Source organism: Pseudopipra pipra, chromosome 2, assembly GCF_036250125.1.
Source record: "Pseudopipra pipra isolate bDixPip1 chromosome 2, bDixPip1.hap1, whole genome shotgun sequence".
Taxonomy (NCBI): domain Eukaryota; kingdom Metazoa; phylum Chordata; class Aves; order Passeriformes; family Pipridae; genus Pseudopipra; species Pseudopipra pipra.
The window spans coordinates 79,204,451-79,222,962 of NC_087550.1; the positions used below are offsets into that span (position 1 = coordinate 79,204,451).

The 18,512-nt window shown below is 35.4% G+C and overlaps 1 protein-coding gene across 1 annotated transcript in view; it reads left to right on the plus strand.

Moving 5' to 3' along the window:
* The window catches only part of TM9SF2 (transmembrane 9 superfamily member 2), a 30,277-nt gene extending 11,993 nt beyond the window's left edge, over positions 1-18,284 (plus strand). Inside the window, exons 5-17 of the mRNA XM_064646075.1 lie at positions 1,177-1,306; positions 2,780-2,904; positions 3,767-3,878; positions 5,756-5,835; positions 5,933-6,041; positions 6,165-6,297; positions 6,529-6,648; positions 8,808-8,865; positions 9,493-9,652; positions 11,158-11,309; positions 12,338-12,449; positions 13,055-13,226; positions 17,122-18,284. Coding sequence (XP_064502145.1) covers positions 1,177-1,306; positions 2,780-2,904; positions 3,767-3,878; positions 5,756-5,835; positions 5,933-6,041; positions 6,165-6,297; positions 6,529-6,648; positions 8,808-8,865; positions 9,493-9,652; positions 11,158-11,309; positions 12,338-12,449; positions 13,055-13,226; positions 17,122-17,189 — 1,531 coding nt within the window. The 3' untranslated portion in view covers positions 17,190-18,284. The remainder of the gene's footprint in view (positions 1-1,176; positions 1,307-2,779; positions 2,905-3,766; positions 3,879-5,755; positions 5,836-5,932; positions 6,042-6,164; positions 6,298-6,528; positions 6,649-8,807; positions 8,866-9,492; positions 9,653-11,157; positions 11,310-12,337; positions 12,450-13,054; positions 13,227-17,121) is intronic.
* The last annotated feature ends 228 nt before the right edge of the window (positions 18,285-18,512 follow it).

Below are 18,512 nucleotides of genomic sequence, written 5' to 3' on the forward strand. Positions count from 1 at the left end.
TGGCCTCATACAGTATGGTCCAAATGTAATCAATCTGCATCTGGAATGGCTCCTAACTGGCACCTTAATTGTACCCTGTAGTAGCATGGTGAAGTTAGGAACTGGTTGGTGCTGTGGCTGCTTGCAGCTGTGATAGTCTTTGGAATCTCCTGAGAATCTGGAAACTCCGTTTTTGTAGGGTGTCTTCACCTTTTCTGTTGTGTCAGTATAAGCCAAGAACAGTGCTACTTATTTCTGCTGCGTACCTAATGGTAGGGATGATGCAGATCTCTCTCTGTTGTGTGAACAAAGGCAGCATGTACCACTCTTAACCCGCATCTGTTGGGGTGCTTTAAAAAGTAGTGCTACTTTAGAGACTGTTCCAATATGCAACAGACTAGATAGTTCTTTGGTTTTGTTGCCTAAAGTCATAATTCCTGTGTTTAATTAGATATTTGGAAGTATCTAATGAGGTATTATCAGGTAGCTGTTAACATTAATAGCCTAGTGGTTATAATGATGAGTGCCATGAAAAATGTATTTTGCAATGGAAGAGCAATGAGGAAGCTGGACAATGAATAATATGTGATGTACACTTTTTTATTATTTTGTGCTTTGTCTTAAACTTGAAATAAATTTTAGCTGGTTTAGTAATGATTTTGGCCATTTTTTAATGACAAAATAATGAAATGTTAGACTGTTGTGACTTTGGAGTGGGGGATTTTTCTGCCTGGGCTATTTCTGTAAGGGGACTTCAGAAAAGAGTCCAGTGAATAGAATAGATTCAGTTGAAGAGCTACATGCTCGTAACTCATTTGGAAACTGGATTGGCAATCAGTGGAATTCCGTGGGTTAAAATGTGAAAGAAGTATTATTCTTTTGGTTAATTTACCAATAATGAATGTTAGCAGAGTTAGATTAATGTCAATCTGGTGTTTTTTCCGTTACACCGTGTAGTTTAGGAAGAAATTCTTTACAGAGAGGGTAATCAGGCATTGGAATGGGCTGCCCAGGGAAGTGGTGGATTCTCCGTCCCTGGAGGTTTTTAAGATGAGACTGGATGTGGCACTTGGTGCCATGGTCTAGTAACCACGGCGGTAGTGGATCAAGGGTTGGACTTGATGATCTCAGAGGTCCTTTCCAACTCAGCTGATTCTATGATTTTGAAAAATTGTCAAATGTCACTGCCATTTACAGGATTGTGGACAACATGCCTGTGACCTGGTGTTATGATGTGGAAGATGGCCAGAGGTTCTGCAATCCTGGTTTTCCTATTGGCTGTTACATTACAGAAGATGGCCGTCCAAAAGATGCCTGTGTTATTAACGTATGTTTATGCAATTATATATATTTTTAATATCCCATTTTTACTAATTTAAAGACTGGCATTTCTCCTATGTATGTTTCTATGGAAAGTCCTTGCTGTCTTGAGAACCCGTGTGGCCCAAAAACAACTAAGTGTTTTGATATCTCTGCAAGTACCATGATTTGAAATCCTGATCTAAGCCTAAGAACCTTGTCTCTTATGCTGCAGAATACAGAAGGGCTCTGAAAGATCAAGGGATGAACATGCATAGCATATCATTTAGTACATGTGAAGGGTAAAGGTGAAGGAAAGCACGTTATCTTCATTACCAAAAAAGCTGAAATATTTGAGCGCTTGGACTTTACATTTCTGTGGGATAGAAGTGCTTTCATGGTATCAGATTTGCATAGGTACGTTTGTAACTGTGCAGAAATTAATACTTTTTGAAGGATTCCTTCCCTAAAACTGGGAACTAATGGAAGAAGGCATAATGTAAGATTTCTGCATTAACAAAATTCTCCTCTGGTAGATCTATTGGATTAGGTGGTGGAGGTCCGGATAAATGCACTGAAAGCAGGGGATAAGAATGCAGTAGAAAGCCCAAGAGGTCTTTAGATTATCTGAGACCTCCTCCATGGAGAGGTCACTAAGAACTTGGAATAGCGTTTGGTTTTTTCAGAATGGCTGGTTTTACTTAATAGATCTTACCAAAGACAACAGTTTCCGCAATTTCCAGTTTTGTTTCCTTGCCTCCATAATAAATTGGTTTCAGAGGCTCTATATGAATGGATGCATTTATGATCAAATATGTAATCTGTCAGTATTCTTTTAATCTTATTTAAATAGTTGCTTTTAATAAAGAGAAAATAAGCCTTGAAGGGGTAACTGAAGGAGATTTATAAAACTATTCTTATAATTAGGGTGGAAAGGTTGGGGATAGAACGCTTAAGAGGTACTAATTGAGCTTCAGTAGACACAGCTGTTAAATCTCAGCTGGTGATTTAAGAACCTCTTTTACTGACTAAATTCCAAAGCAATGTTTCCCTTCACCTGAGGTTTGTATTTAGCATTCCTGGCTGCTGCATGCAGTTCATCCCTGTGCATCTTTGGTTTCAAATGTCAGGGTGGTTCTGTCACAGAGAGCATTTATTTGCATTGTTTGTCTTGGAAGGTTCTGTTGTCACAGTTATCTATTCAGTTTGCTACTTAAATAAAATAGGACATCTTCAGTTACAGAAATATATTTTATAAATACTTTAAATTCATTTTTCTACTTTTCAGGTATAGTAGACTGTTCTTAGCATTAACTCTTCTAGCTTGTCTTTTTAATGCAGGGATGCACTTTACTGTCTTTGTATTCACAGAATCTCACATTCATACTGTAGGAGACCTTGACAGAAAATGGTATGCAGTCTGTGTTATGTAAGCTTCTGCCTAAGGCTTTTAGATGTCTATATCTTTTTGATTGTTTAATGTCGTCTTTTATCATTGCAGTCAGAATTCCACGATAAAGATACCTTTTATATTTTCAACCATGTTGACATAAAAATATATTACCATGTTGTGGAAAATGAAGCTCTAGGAGCAAGACTAGTTGCTGCTAAACTTGAACCAAAAAGGTTAGTATTCAGAAGTAATTTTTCATCAAAAAGTGATCCATCCCAAGATATTAGCTTTGATCTGGGGACCTCCTGGTAGTCAGAAGTTTTTCAGATATGTGACCTGTAGATTAGATGTAGTGTAGTGTAGGACACTCTAATGTGATTTTGTTCTGAATTCAGTGGATCTTGGTGAACTGTTTCCTGTTTGGGCCAAGAAAAGATAAAATAAAACCTGTAAGTATTGGTGGGGTGTGGGGTGTGTGTAGTGCATGTAGAACCCTCATTTCCCAACTGGGGGACATTTGTCTTGTATCGGATGTTCCACCAGTACCTGATGGAAGCGTAATTGAAGTGCAACATTTCATGTCTTCAGCAATCAGGATTTGAATAGAATGATTTCACAGATACACTTGTCAGTTGTTCAGGTGTTTTATGTGGCTTTTGCAAAACTGATATCTGTTGTATTATTTCTTAGCATGTTGTTTTTCTTTTCGTCGTATAACTGAACTTGTGGCATCGTTGGTTCAGTTGAAAGTATTCTTTTATTACAGAAGCTAGTAATTCTGGTGTTGTAACTTTTTGAGTGTTTTGGAGTTCTTAGCAGTACTCAGACCTGTTTCATTTTTGGCATGCTGCTTTAGAGACTGTGCTCTCTATATTTTTCATTTTAGAAGAGATAACTCTTGTTTAAAAAGTTCAAGTTTCAAAAAGTCCTGAGCTTATGATACCTTCCTTATGAGTTCTGAAATTTTTGAGACATTAAGAACAATTTCTATATTTAAGGGAAGAATGCTTGATATGCTTTTGTAAGATGAATGAATTCTTTCTTAAGAGTGTTGTCAGTGAAGCAGCTTTCATTTTGTGTGTTTTCTTCCTGCAGTTACAAGCACACTAATCCAGACAACCCCGACTGCTCAGGAGTACCTATGGATATAAATAATAAGGCTAGTGGAGAAGTAAAAATTGCTTATACATACTCAGTTTCTTTTCAAGTGAGTACTAAGATTTCTCTGGTAGTTACCTCTTAAAATCATGCATTAATACTCTGAATTTTAAAGATGGACAACTAAAATTAGCTCAAAATAGTAAATTTGTAGTTTTAAACTTTATTTGAACTGGAATATCAGCGGTGACTTGGAATTTAACCACATGGTTTACAATTCTGCATACCACCACACACAGATTGAGTGAGAAATGTGGTTTTTAAAAGAATCCCATTTGCATGTTTACCTAGGTTTTCTGGTAGATTATTTTTCAATCCAGACTCTTAAGTCTGAGAAACTGTGTTTCATCAAATTACTCTTGTACGTAGGTTGAAGCTGATCATTTTCTGCTCTCCTGATGCAAAAGCTGCCTTCTTTCTAGGGTCTTACTCCCATGAAAAATGACAAAAGAGTAGGAAGCTGGTATTTTTTGTTCTGCTACTCTTTATTGAAAAGCAGAGGAGCAGTATGTCAAGCAACTGCAGGGGAGCAGTGATACTTGAATATGTCTTCTTCTGGTGACAAATAAGATAGGGGTTCTTTGTTGATTTTCCTTTTTTTTAAATGAGTTTTGCTGAACAAACTGTTTCCCAAAATTTTGTACTCTTAATCTAAGACTAAGTTCAAAATACAATAAATGGTATAAGAAATATACTCTAAAGGGATTATACTATGTATGATGTAATAATTGTATTTTGAGAAATTATATCAGTTATGATGCTGAAATGAATTTGTATACTGAAAAGGAAGTATTTCTGAAAACCTGTGAGAAGTTAGTAATTAAGAATGACCTTATCTTCATGCTATTATATTGTTCTTCCTTAAAAAATGATATGCCCAGCTTATTTGTATGTGTTGCTGTACTGTGCACAATGTTACATCAATTGGAGGTAGTCTTCTGAAATTCTGTTGTGTTGGCAGATCAGGTCATCTCAGTAAGACAGAAAAAAGACAGTCTACATATGATGAAAAATACAGTTCTATCTTAGAATCATTTATACTGTTTTAGAAACTTGTTGCTTGCTTTGAGACTTAGTTTTATTACCTCAGTGAACCAGATATTTGACCTTGGCTAAATTTTTTAACCCATTGTTTTTTATATTTTCAAAAACTGACTTTTCTGGAAAGCACTCTTGCTCTTGCATAAATTACTGAAATAACATCCCATCAGAAAGACACCTAGCCAATCCTATTACTTGATAGTAGTGTTTGTGGTTTGTTTAATAGCAATCTTCAGGTTAATCAGCACTGTCTATTCCTTTTTTTCATATTTACTGTACAAAATAAAACAAAGAAGTGCTCTTCTTGAAGTGTTTCTGATTGATGGTTGAAATGCCTGAAGGAATAATTTGTTTCCCTCTACTAATAGTATAAATTCTGTAGTATTGTCTCCTCATCTGTCTTGGAGTAAAAGCTGTTTGTAACTGGATTGATAGTTGGTACTGAAATGAGGTTGTATGAAAGCAAAGGATAATTTGGACAGACCACTATCTAGAGAGAGAAGTTTTGTGCTGGAGACTGCATAGCATAGCTTAGTTTCTTTGTGTGGACTTACGTATGCTAAAAAATGCATGTTCTTTTATTATTCTGCTGGTCATTTGAATTCCAGGTGAACTCCTATAATTCTTGAAGGGAGGAAGCAGAATTAATTTGATAGGCCTTTATATCTTAAGAAGACAGGTGCTCAAATTCAGAAAATATTTTTGGTTTCAATTCTGTGGTCAAATCTTATGTTTTTTATAGGTAGTCATTACTAAACTATTTTAGGCATGGAGCACTAAATTCACTTAGTCACAAGATTTAAGACTGCTTTGCATGAACATCAGCTTGTAAATGTGCAAGTTGGATACTAACTGTATCTGAAGCTCATGTGTTTACTCTTTCAGGAAGAAAAAAGTATCAGGTGGGCATCAAGATGGGATTATATTTTGGAATCCATGCCTCACACTCACATCCAATGGTTTAGGTGAGAAGAAAATTTGCCTTCAAGTGTACTGTACTGAAGTGTTTACTGAAGTGTTTACATTGCAGTTTGAATGATGATTTTCTTTTTTTTAATTCAGTATTATGAATTCCTTGGTGATTGTACTCTTTCTGTCTGGAATGGTAGCTATGATTATGCTGAGGACACTGCATAAAGACATTGCAAGATACAATCAGATGGATTCCACTGTAAGTCTAAAATGTACCTCCTAAAATTTATTTGGAACGTAATTTTTTCAGATAAATGTACAGCTGTAACAGGCTATTTAAATGGCAATCTACCATGTTAAAATCGGTGTATTTCTTTTACAGGAAGATGCACAAGAAGAATTTGGCTGGAAACTGGTTCATGGTGATATTTTCAGGCCCCCCAGAAAAGGAATGCTGTTGTCTGTTTTTCTAGGCTCTGGCACACAGATCTTAATAATGACTTTTGTTACCCTGTGTAAGTAATTAATCAGTGTAATCAGTTGAATACAGATGATTTTTCACTGCTAGTTGCGTGGTACTAGTAAAAATAGCAGTATAGTTTTTTCTAGAAATTTCTTAAAAGTCATTAAAAACACCTGAGCTGATATAGTAGACATGCAACTTAGTATACACAGATTTTAAGATAACTGATGTACTAGTTTTAAGTTACAGACACTTTATACAGGTGTGCATCTCTACTTCACAGTTTTTGCCTGCCTGGGATTTTTGTCACCTGCTAACAGGGGAGCTCTAATGACCTGTGCTGTAGTTTTGTGGGTACTGCTTGGAACTCCAGCTGGTTATGTTGCTGCCAGATTCTACAAATGTGAGTAAAAGTTATTGAAAATGACAAGGCTTAAGTTCATTAAAGTAAATTATCATCACAGAACTGATTTTTATTTTGCAGCACTGTTTGTAGTTTCCCTTAGGGCAAATTGGAGAAGTGTACTTACCGTAAGAACAGAAAATACATATAGAACACTAACATGGTTACACTCGTTTGGATGTAAGCATGACTAAAGACCTTGAATTGCTCTTGCTACTATGTATTTGTGAAATTGGGAAGCAAATTTCATGTTACTGGTACTGAGCTCATTATGTCAGACAGTTTTGTACTTCTCTTTCCTATAGTTGGGGGGATGATGCAAACCTGCATTTAGTTTTAGCCATCAGTGTTGCTTGGTAACACTCACCCTCACCCCCAAGTCATGAACCTCAGTTCTTGCATGCCTGTGACTGTCACCTCCTTTTAGCTAGTTCCTAGGTCTGTAGGAGAGTAGTGCTTATCAGACTGTGGCAGGAAGAAGGATTATTAGGTGTTCTTTAAGTGTAGAAGTCAACCTAACAGCGTTTAGGCCCCTGACAGAAAGATACTGCTTTCCTTCACTGGTCCCAGCTATGGTTTCAAGAACTGTCTACCAGCCTCAAAAGGTTGACTCCTCTACCCTCTGGTTTGTTTCAAGGTGAAGCATGGCATTCTACATACAGCTTGTTTAATTACCTTGCTCAAGATAAAAGACTCTTTTGACTGAGAGGGGTGAATCTTTTAGACTACTTTAGTTCTGAATATACACGAATAGAGAAGGAGTTTATTTCTGAACTTCAGCCTGGCAGTAGACATTGGAGTTGTTTCTTCTAACTATTTTGTAATTTTCATGTGGGGAGAACCAGTGGGAAAAGTGGGTTTATATCTTGTAGGGAGTTTTACCGCAGTGGTGGTGATAACAAACTATTCCTCTTCCTAATCTCCAAGCCAGTTAGACTTAAACAGAAGGAGATTTTAGTATGAAGAGCATAATTGAGGACAGAATTATTCTTTACATCGTGCTGTATGTTATGTGTTTTGAAGGATATTTTGAAGTGTATTGATGATAAATTGAATCCTGTTTCTTTGGTGGAGATCTGGCTATTAATGATTGTATTTCATATTATACTTACTGGGAATCACTTAGCTGATCTTTGAATGTTGTGTTTAGCTTCTAAGATAGTGAGTGACTGATCCGGTGATGTTTTTGTTATAACGTGAGGTGGTTCATACCCTGGATAGACCATGCAAGCATGAATATTTTTCCTTATAGTATACAAATAAAGTAATGTGAGACAAACCAAAATGCAACTGAAATGGATATCCAGTTTTAAAAGTTGTTTTTTTTTTTTTCAACATTGCATTTAAAAAATGAAACCTGACTTGAAATTAAATGGTTAATCTTAATAACCGCTGCCATGTTCTACCAAGTTTTTATGAAGAAATAGAAACTTAATTAAAATCACTCTAACCATAATCACTTCTGACTCTTGAAATAAAGAAGCATGTCATTATGGCAGTGCTCATATGAAATTATCAGCTTCACTGAATTCCAGCAGGATATTTTCATTTGAAAGTATACTGACTAGAATTTTTATCAGCACAGTGCAAATTCATAGAGATTTTCTTAATAAAGCTATCTTTGGTCTTTTGGTATCACCACTGCTTAATGCTGTTAAGACTCAAGAGAACATCACTGGTTCTGTAAGCATGTTAGTCCTGAGTCTCTTGTAATATTCACAGGCAAGAATTATTTCAAGAAAACTGTTAAGCTTGCTTTTCACATATTTATGAATCTTTTCCTACTGAAACCTGCAGTCAAATGCTAGAAAGCTTAAACTTCTTAATCACTCCAGGTTTAAGATGTTTTTTAAAGACTTAAAAGAACTCCAAATCTATGTCCTTCTTTTAGCAGATGAACTGGTCAGAGACACAGTTTTAGTTGGATACATTTCCTGACCTTGGTCTGAGACTTTTCTTTGCTTTGAAGCTCTGGGGCTAAGCAATATGATAAGGAAATTTAGTTTTATTACTGAAGGTTTAGTTTACTGTTTTAAATTTGGGCATGATAGCACGTTATTTGAGTATTTGCAAGCTAAGTATAACAGGTAAATGGACTGGAAAATTAATAGTTGTGAGCCTAATGCATGTTTTGATATCTGTCAAATGTTTTAATACAGCATTTGGAGGTGAGAAATGGAAAACAAATGTCCTGCTGACATCATTTCTTTGTCCTGGGTAAGTTGAGAAATACCACCATGATTAACAGAATTAAATTGCGTCTCTGACATGCATAGCTAATTTTTTAAGTTTCAGCTATACAAGTAAATCTTATTACATCGTCCCTTTATTTTGGAAGTTACAAGAGTATCATCACAGTGCTTTTGATAAAGATGAATAATTTAGTGATATTTATTTTTGTAAGCATTTGTTTACTCTCACCATATGAAAATATTGATTAAGAAAAAGCATTTTGATAGTAGAAAGTTTTAGACAGACCAATTTTTCATTGCTTTCTTCTGTTATCTGGGCTCTTTCTCTCACCACACTGTAGTTGGTCTCATATAGTGTCATATACTGTATAACCACTGATATATTTTTCTACTTAATCACAGCAAGCAGTCGTACCTTTAAGTCTGGTTAAGACAAGCATATATTTGAAATAGCTTAATTGGAACGTCAGCTCCTGCTGGAGTTCAGTCCCACTGGATTAACAAAGAATTTCTTGTTTGACCTCTTTGTTTTGATATTTCGTGTGTCATTTGGTTTTAACAGAGATTTACACTGCAATCTTAGTACAGTGCTATTCTTTTGTTAACATTATAAAATGTTAAGGAGTATTTCTGTGCTCTGTGTATTTTTCAGAATTGTATTTGCGGATTTTTTTATCATGAACCTCATTCTCTGGGGAGAAGGCTCTTCAGCAGCTATTCCATTTGGTACTTTGGTTGCTATTTTGGCACTCTGGTTTTGCATATCTGTACCGCTGACATTTATTGGTGCCTACTTCGGTTTTAAGAAAAATGTAAGTGTTTCTGAGAAGTTGTTTTGTAAGTGTATATACATATATACACACATAAATATTTTTCACTGTATAGGCTATTACCCCTAAGCTAGTTGCATTGTTGCTTTCAGTTCTGTTCAGTTACTTTAGAACTTTTAGATATCTGATCTTGGAAGTCTAAGGCTTTGATATTCAGTTGGTTGTTGGGGGTGATACTTCTCTGCAATAGTTGGCGTATTGTATTTTTTTTTGAGTGACTGCTACAGATAAGTCAGTATTTTTAATTTAATTTTTATTTTAATTAGCATCTTTTTCATTACTGAAAAAATTAGTTGACTCAGCAAACATAAGGGAACGTAGGCATTTGTGGTTTTCCTCATGTATTTTTTGTTCCTGTTTGCCCACTACACTGAGGATATTTTCTGATAAAATTGCTAGAGTTTTCCTGTAAATTATCCTCTTTGCATAAGTGTTCTGTAAATGGTTATCACTGCTTGGCAGACATTAATTGGGATTTACTCCTAAACTGATCAATTTTACTTATTTATATGAGGGCTCTTTGTGCCACTGGTGACCAAACATTTCATAATTGGGTGACCAAATCATTAAATAATGAGATTGGTGGTTCTTTTTTTTTTTCCTTAAAAACTGGTTTACTATCCCCCACAAACATAAATATCTCCAAGTTCACATATTTTTGTGACCTTTTTCCTGTATCGGAAGTCAGAGTTCTGTCTTTATAGATCTCGTTTAGTACTTTCACAGAATATTACGCTAAAAGGCACTTTTTAAGTCAACTGTGTAGTTATCCTCATTTTCTTAACCAGAATTCAGTGGTTTTTTTCTGATAACCATGTTGAAATTCCAGCAAGTCCCCCTGCACTGTACAGGGGCACTTCCTTTAAGAAAGGATGATTTGATAAACTAATAAGGCAACATGGTAGGTGCCACAAAAACGTGAAAATCAAATCAGAAAGCAAGTACCTAGCTAGTATCTATTGATGCTTCTGATGTAATCTTTATGAAAGGGGAAAGATGGAAAAGTATGCACTCATCTGCCTTTAAATTTTTTTCTCCCACCATGCATGCATCTTAAAGTAGGATTTAATTGCTAGGCTGAATCCTCTCCATTTATAAGGATTCACGTAAGAATCCTTATGTGATTCTTGAAGTAAATCCTGAAAAACAACATGAAGAGATTTTTAGAAGGGGAAGGCAGGAGTCTGCACCACCACTACTACCAGCTGAAAAGTGATAAATCAGGTCAGGCTCTATAACAGAGGATAGATAAGTAAAAACAAAAAGCAAAGTTCAAAATATCTGTCATGTTTTCAGTAAGAGCTGTCTGCAAATGTAGCTGAAAGCAAATGTAGGGCTGGTAGTGAAAGCAAATGTAGGTAGCTGGGTATGCACATATTCAAAACAAAGTGCAGACTTTTGCCACCACTCATTTTAAAAAGAAAGCAAAAAGGTAGTCATGTAAGTTGACATTTTATTTATTTAGCAATTTTTTATTTTGTTTAAAGGCTATTGAACATCCTGTTCGCACAAATCAAATTCCTCGTCAGATTCCTGAGCAATCGTTCTATACGAAGCCATTACCTGGTATTGTCATGGGAGGGATTCTTCCTTTTGGATGTATCTTTATACAGTTGTTCTTTATTCTCAATAGTATTTGGTAAGTTAACCACAACCTATTTGAGTTTTCTCTATCACAAAAAGTGGTAATTTCTTTCTTTAAGTTTTTCTTCAAGATGCTTTGCCTGATTTTTGGTGATGCAGGGTTACCATAATATTGGTTCAATAAAAATTTGGATGTTAACATCTTTTAATATTTTGTGAGTTTGAAGATACTCAGTGCCTGTTTTGCTTGTTGGTGTGTGTAGAGAGGTGGCTTAGCAATTTACAGCTGACCTGCAATATTCAGATAGTTCATTTTCTCGTGCTACTCCTCTGACTTCATGTGGAAGTGTTTCTGAAGGTGACATAGGGCATATAACTTAAAAGTAGTAAGAATATTAGAATTGACTTGAGGGGGGTTTTCGTAGTTGTTGCTAGGCTAGAAAAGTATTAATACTCTCAGGAGAAAAAAAAACAAATTGAGAACAAATTCTTGTGAAATCATTTTAAAGGAACCAAGAGAGTAATTATTTTAAAAAATAAAGCACCAAAGACTAGTCCAGTATAAGTGAATTTTGATGTGAGCTCATAGCACACTGACAAACTAATCTACTGTGAGCAATTTGTCTTCCTTCTGGCACAATTTAGTTACTGGATCTTGTTAAACTGCTTCTGAACCTTGAATAGGTGCCTCTACCCAACACAGACAGCTACAGCATTTGACATTTCTTGTTGTTTTGCAGCTCTGCCTCTTTGATTGAAATGTGAGGTGAAATCCAAGTTCTGCTGAAGTCAGTGGAAGAGGTCATGCTGACTTCACTGGAACTATAGTTTCACCATTATGTAATTTCTTTCCTAAAATCCCAACAAGGAGCATACTTTGAGATTGCTTTCTTACTGTTGTCAGACTGAGCTGCCAAGGCACCTCTTCTTTAGTTTGAAAATAAATTAGTCAATTGTATGGCCACACAACTGACAGTACTTCAATAGGAAGTGAAGTACTTCATGTGAAGATGATATTACTGCATATGAAGAGATAATATTACCACAGTGGCCATTTTAATTTTTTTTAACTCCTTTTTATAGGTCCCACCAGATGTATTACATGTTTGGTTTCCTGTTTCTGGTATTCATTATTTTGGTTATTACATGTTCTGAGGCTACAATATTGCTCTGCTACTTCCACCTATGTGCAGAGGTAAGAAATGCTCTTCAGTATTCAAACTTGATATTGTTTTAAGAATGCTTAAAAAAGAAGTTAACACTTCTGCGATTGAAAATAAGTATTCCAGTATTCAATGTGAACAACATTACTGGATGAGTTGTACTTTAGCTATATCTTTCAAAAGCGAAGGGGGCAACTTTTGGCAAAACTTGTAACAAATATTAAAAGCGTGCACTAGGTACTGCTAAGTCAGGTATCACATCTTAAGGTTCTAACTCCCTGTTTTCTGAACATGCTAAACTAATCCATTAGCTTTTTTCAGTCAGAGTGCATTTTGGACATCCCTACGCTTGGGAAAAAAAATCTCAGTGGCTGGAAATAAGTACATCTGGCTTATTTGGGGGGTTTAGTATTTTGTTTATTTGATATTGATCCTTAGGTTTCTTATCTTGAATTGTGAATGGTGTAATAAAAGCAGTATTGATTGTATATAGTTCTTTTTCCTGTAGATAGTAAAACCTATAAAACCTCACCTTTGGACAAAGTTATATAGAAAAAGTAGCTCTGCATTGAGTAGTAGAGTCAGTGCATTAGAAGTGCACTATTACTAATACTTCTTTTTTCCTCACTCCTTCTAGGACTATCACTGGCAGTGGCGTTCATTTCTCACTAGTGGTTTCACTGCAGTTTATTTCCTAATATATGCAATACATTATTTCTTTTCTAAACTGCAAATCACAGGAACAGCTAGCACCATTTTGTATTTCGGTTATACCATGATTATGGTTTTGATCTTTTTCCTTTTCACAGGTAAGTATTGAACGTTAACTTTAAATTTTGAGTCTACCTTTAGTTTTGAACAGTAGAATCCTTGGCAAAATTTACCTTGATACAGAATTAAAAATTACGTATGTCTTTGATTTTTTTTTTCCAGGTAGTTATGTGGCATATTGCAACTCTGATCACAAATTTTAGTGAAAGAGATTAAGTGAGGATGAGGCAAAACTACTGCTAATTTGAGGTGTGGCCAATAATTAGGTCTTCAAATATGTGATAAATACTTCTCCAGATTTCATTCTTATGTCATATTTCATATGAAAAACTCATTTTTTAAAATTAGTTGTCTTTGGAGAAGCACACTTCAAATCACACACAATCAAGTATATAAGTTACAGTGTCAAGATAAAAATTGCAGCTTTTGTGGAATAGGAGGAAGGAAAAGAGGAAGAGAAAGGAATAAAAATTGACAGAGAATGCTTTTTTCTTTATTGCATTGAAGTGACATGAAAAGCAGACAGAATTTCTCTGACATTTTTTGTATCAATCTCGTCAGAACCCTGTAATCCTCATTGTGAGCTTCTGGAAAAACACCTGTCAGGTGCTGCCTTTTCATTTCCTCTTCAGTATGTGAGATGAGGCCACAAAATCATCCATTGTCATCTTCAGTACTAAGAAGGAACCTTTAGTCAGACACATATGTCACTTGTTTAGGGTGGAAGAATGGCAGTGAAAATGCAAAAAGTCTCCACTGAAACTGATGCAACCTCCAACTCCTCAAAAAATCTCAAGAATTCTATGTTTTGCTCCAGCAGAATACAATCTGTCTTTGTATACTTTACCCTATAGAGCAATATTTTTGAAACTATTTTGAACCAATGGTTTAAATAATTTCAAGTTTTACAAGTTAATGGTGACATTTAATGATTCTGAATGCTTTGATGCATATTTATGTATGCACGCTATATTTTGAGGCTTCCTAAGAATACAAATGGCTTGCCATCAGAGCTTTTAATACAGATCTCACTGTAACTATTAAATAGAATTTTCATTTCCACTTACCACAGGAGAGCAAAAATGATCTAATGAGAAAAGAACTGATATTTGAGAATGGAGTTCATTTTAAGTATAACTGAATATTATTCAAAGACATTGCCACTTCAGCTAAGGAAATATTGAAGCTGTTTGTGCACCATGACAATGCAGATGATGATGATGAACAGGAGCAATGGCCTGCAAGGATTTTCTTGGGTCATTGCCTGTTAAAAGGAAGGAGTGGGACTTAAGTACATTATATAATCTCGAAATGAAATGAAAACTGATCAAGCTGTGTTCCAGAAGGGGTTAGTTTTATCTTCCATCCTTCATTTTAAGTCAGAGATTCTGCCTGCCTTGCTCACTTTGTTTTCCTTCTCACACTGCTTTTCTCTTTAACCTTTATTTCTGCTCTGGGTTTACTGATAGTGTCATTGAACTAAGGAATCATAGAATGCATGGTTGTTCAACTAGAAATGAATGGGTAGTGCTGTATGTAGATCGATTTTTAAATGCAGTACAAACTTACAAAGTAGCGTGAAAAATAATTAGGCCTTACATAAGTGTAAGGTCAATTAATTTAGTTTCACCAGCTTTTCCCACAGATGATCAGCATATCTGCCTTTCATAGTAGTTTTGCCCAAACCCAGGACTGTGTTTACCCTTTCTCCTTTGTTCACTCCGTTTACTTTGGATGTGTGTAGTAATTCTGGAGTGCACACATTCAGGGGAATTTACAGTAATTTTCTGTGCAGAGATTTGATCGAGTTGCCTTTCTGCAATTCAGGTACCCATATAATTTCCATCTTTTGCCCGTATTATTTCAAGTCAGTCATGTCACATGACATTGTCTAGAGGCATTAAGATGTGCCTGGTGCATCCCCCTTTTCCTTTGCTCATGTGTTCACTTTCTGTTGACCAAGTGGCTGTGCAGTGCCTGCCAGCAGATTTGGGGAGTCATTTTTAGGGTAGGTTCACAAGCATGCAAAGAGGAGGTAATTTATTCTCAGCCCCCTTAGATGCTTTCTGTGGCAGTCACTTCTTTGTAATTGGGACAGTGGAGATGTGAGTTGTGCTGTGCAACTTGAACCATGCTTTCAGAGTTTGTGTACTCTTGGGTTTTTAAATTTTCAGTTTCTATATTGAAATCGGGAGAATACATATGAAGTTAACCAGATGGTTAGAACTGTGAAACATCATACACTTAATGATTTTTTTTGTCTACTTCCCACAAGGTTAAGTGCAAATTATCTTCTAATTTCGGGGAATAATCCTATTCCTTAAATTTAAGAATAATTTTGTTCATTTAGGTTGATAAGAACTCGAGAGCAGGTATGCTCAGTTCTCTGAGATTTACGGAAGTGCCCTGAGATAAGGTTTTATTGAAGAAGTTAAGACATGGGGTAAAGAGACAAGGAATTCTCCAGTTTCTTAAACAAAAAAGCATATTAGTAGTTTAGCAAAAACTGTTCCCAAAGGCAACTGACTTTTCCCATGTCAGGATGATAAAGAAGCTAAAAGGAAAAAATCATAATTGTTGTATCAAAACTATTCTGCTGCTGCTTACTCATCTGTTAAAAATTGTCAGTATCAGGAAGGGTTTTGACAGTGCCCTGCTGCTATGTAACACATGCTTCAGGCACTTGCATCCATACTGCATTCCAGGTCATTGATCAGACTCAGCAGGCAAAATACCGGGAGCTACATGACAAACCTTTGATTCACAGCTGGGACCACAACTACGTATCATAGTAAATGAGTCAGTTAAACATCAGTAGTTTAGGAAGCGTAAAGGGAAAAAGAAAATTACCATGATATCATTCATGGTTTCTTTCAAGGTTTTATAGCAAGTGAGTTACCACACAAATTTTGTTGTGCCTCTTACCAGATCTAAAATAAAGGCATCTTTTTCCTTTAAAGAACTTCCTTGGCTCTTGCGTAAGTTAAGGCTATGATTTTAGAAGAAGTACTCAGGCAAAAATCAGATAATCTTCAGGGCTTTTTTCTTGTCTTAGTTTTTGTGGGAAATTAAGGTTCCTGTAACAGGTGTTCTGAGCTGCTATTTAGTCCAGTATCATCCTGATTGAGGCTGAATTTTGAAGTAATCCAGTTAAATTAACAAAGCCCAACTGCATTAACTATTTCACATCCAGAATAATATTTTTATTAAAAGCTTCTGTTGGTGTTTCACCAAGAGAACGGATAAAGCTATTTTTATTCTGCTAAGTTATCAGGGAAATGGTTTTCATCCTTAAAGTTCAGTTCAGATTTGTGTATACCCTTTGACTGCCTTAAGTATTTCAGAAGTGTTTATTGTTGAGGTACATTACATGTTTTCAGTAGGAACTACAAGTTGTGTAGTAACTACACTATGGTTTAAAATTTCTGTTATCTTGATCTTTGTAGAAATAAAGGTAGTGCTCCAATTTTCCGGGACCTTAAAGTATAACTAAGAAATGAGAACTCCCTTTGATGCTGTCAGTTTAATTGGTTTATTAACTCTAATAATATTCTGACAGCTGAGTGTGTGTGACTAGTCACTGAAGAAGGGTGAAATGGAGCAATGTGAAGGAGCTGGACTGCAGCACTGAAACAACAAAGAACGAATATGTAGTAAGACAAATAACACAGAAACATCTTAAAACAAGAATCTTCCACATGATCTGTGATCGTAAAGTTATTGAGATACTTTATATAGAGTAGTTGATGCTTGTAAAGACCAGGTACTGTCTGTAACTTTCCATTATCTTTTCCATTACCTGATCTGATTAACATGAAGACTATGGATAGCAGATTGCACATACGTATGTCCTGATTCATGAAGTACAAGTAGAAATGGGTGTCTCCTGTGTCAGTGCTCCTAACATGTAACTTTTTTTTTTTTTTTTTTTAGGGACAATTGGATTCTTTGCATGCTTTTGGTTTGTAACCAAAATATACAGCGTAGTGAAAGTTGACTGAAGAAACCAATGTAAAGAATAACACAGAAGAGGTTTAATCTTCATTAACGTAACTTAAAGACCTGGTCTTACTGATGAACTTGAGCTTTATCAGAAGTATTGGCTTCCTGTTCTTTGAGAATGATACTGAATATGCACCTACTTTTAAACTAACATGTTTGTATTGTGACTTAACCTGTTTTCATTCAAATCTTAATGAAGATCAGAGTTACAGTATTTATGCATTTGTAAATACAATTATACTTTAAAAGAAACGTTAAATTCTAATGGCAGGGTAGAAGTGGCTGTATTACACAACTTAATGATACTTCTGATCAAAGTACAACTGTAAATAGGTTTTTCTAGCTTGGTAGGTGGGATGAATTATTTTTCTTTGAGGGAAATGAGAACTTTTTATTATGCTGACTTTGAAGGATGACTCTTAAGAAGTGTTGCTTTTAGGCTGGATGTGATTTTTATTTTTTACTGGTATTACATCCATAAATATTCTGATTTTTGTGACTTAATTAGTTTTGGTGTTCTCGGCCTTTTAAACTATGTGCCTCTTGAGTCCTTGAATTTATAAATTCATAATCTAATAAACATTGTAAAAATGTCTTCAGTGGCTTATTACATAAGTTCATTAAAATATGTAAATACAGTTATATTGAAGATAGATGCTTAAAGATTGCACAGAGTATTTTATGGCATTTTCTATGGTTTAATGTATATTGACACACCCTTAGATCTGCAAGAAATGTTATTTGTGCTACATGGCTATAACACGGAAATATGATTATGGCGCATGAGAACTAAATTATACACACATTTAAAAAAACCACTTTGCACCATTAATCCAGTCCTTAACCTAGAAACGTTTCCAGAGTTGCTATGGAATTGTCAGTATGTTGAGAAGATCTTACAATGCATGAGTCAGCATTCTCTGCTGATCTTGCTTTTAGATCTCGATGATGCATATTCTACAGGGCAACTATTGCTGATTGTACTTACTGTAGGTTAAAAAATAAAAGAAAATTACTATTTTTGCCTTATATTAAGAGACTAATGTCGATTTTGGATGACTGGCATTAAACCTATATTTGCTTTTTTTTGGAAATGGAGTATTTTGTTCAAACCTTGTTCGGTAGTTTTAGATTCATAACACGATTCGGCTTTTGGCGTGTTTTCACAAGACTGGTAAAATTTTATTTAAAATTAAACTTCATGTACCAATTGCCATTCATAAGGTTGGGGGGAGTTATTCTTATCAGTTTACTTTTCTTAAGAACCTTAACCTGGGCACTCGTGCTCTGCCTGTCCCCAGCCACAGCTCTGTTCAGATGTC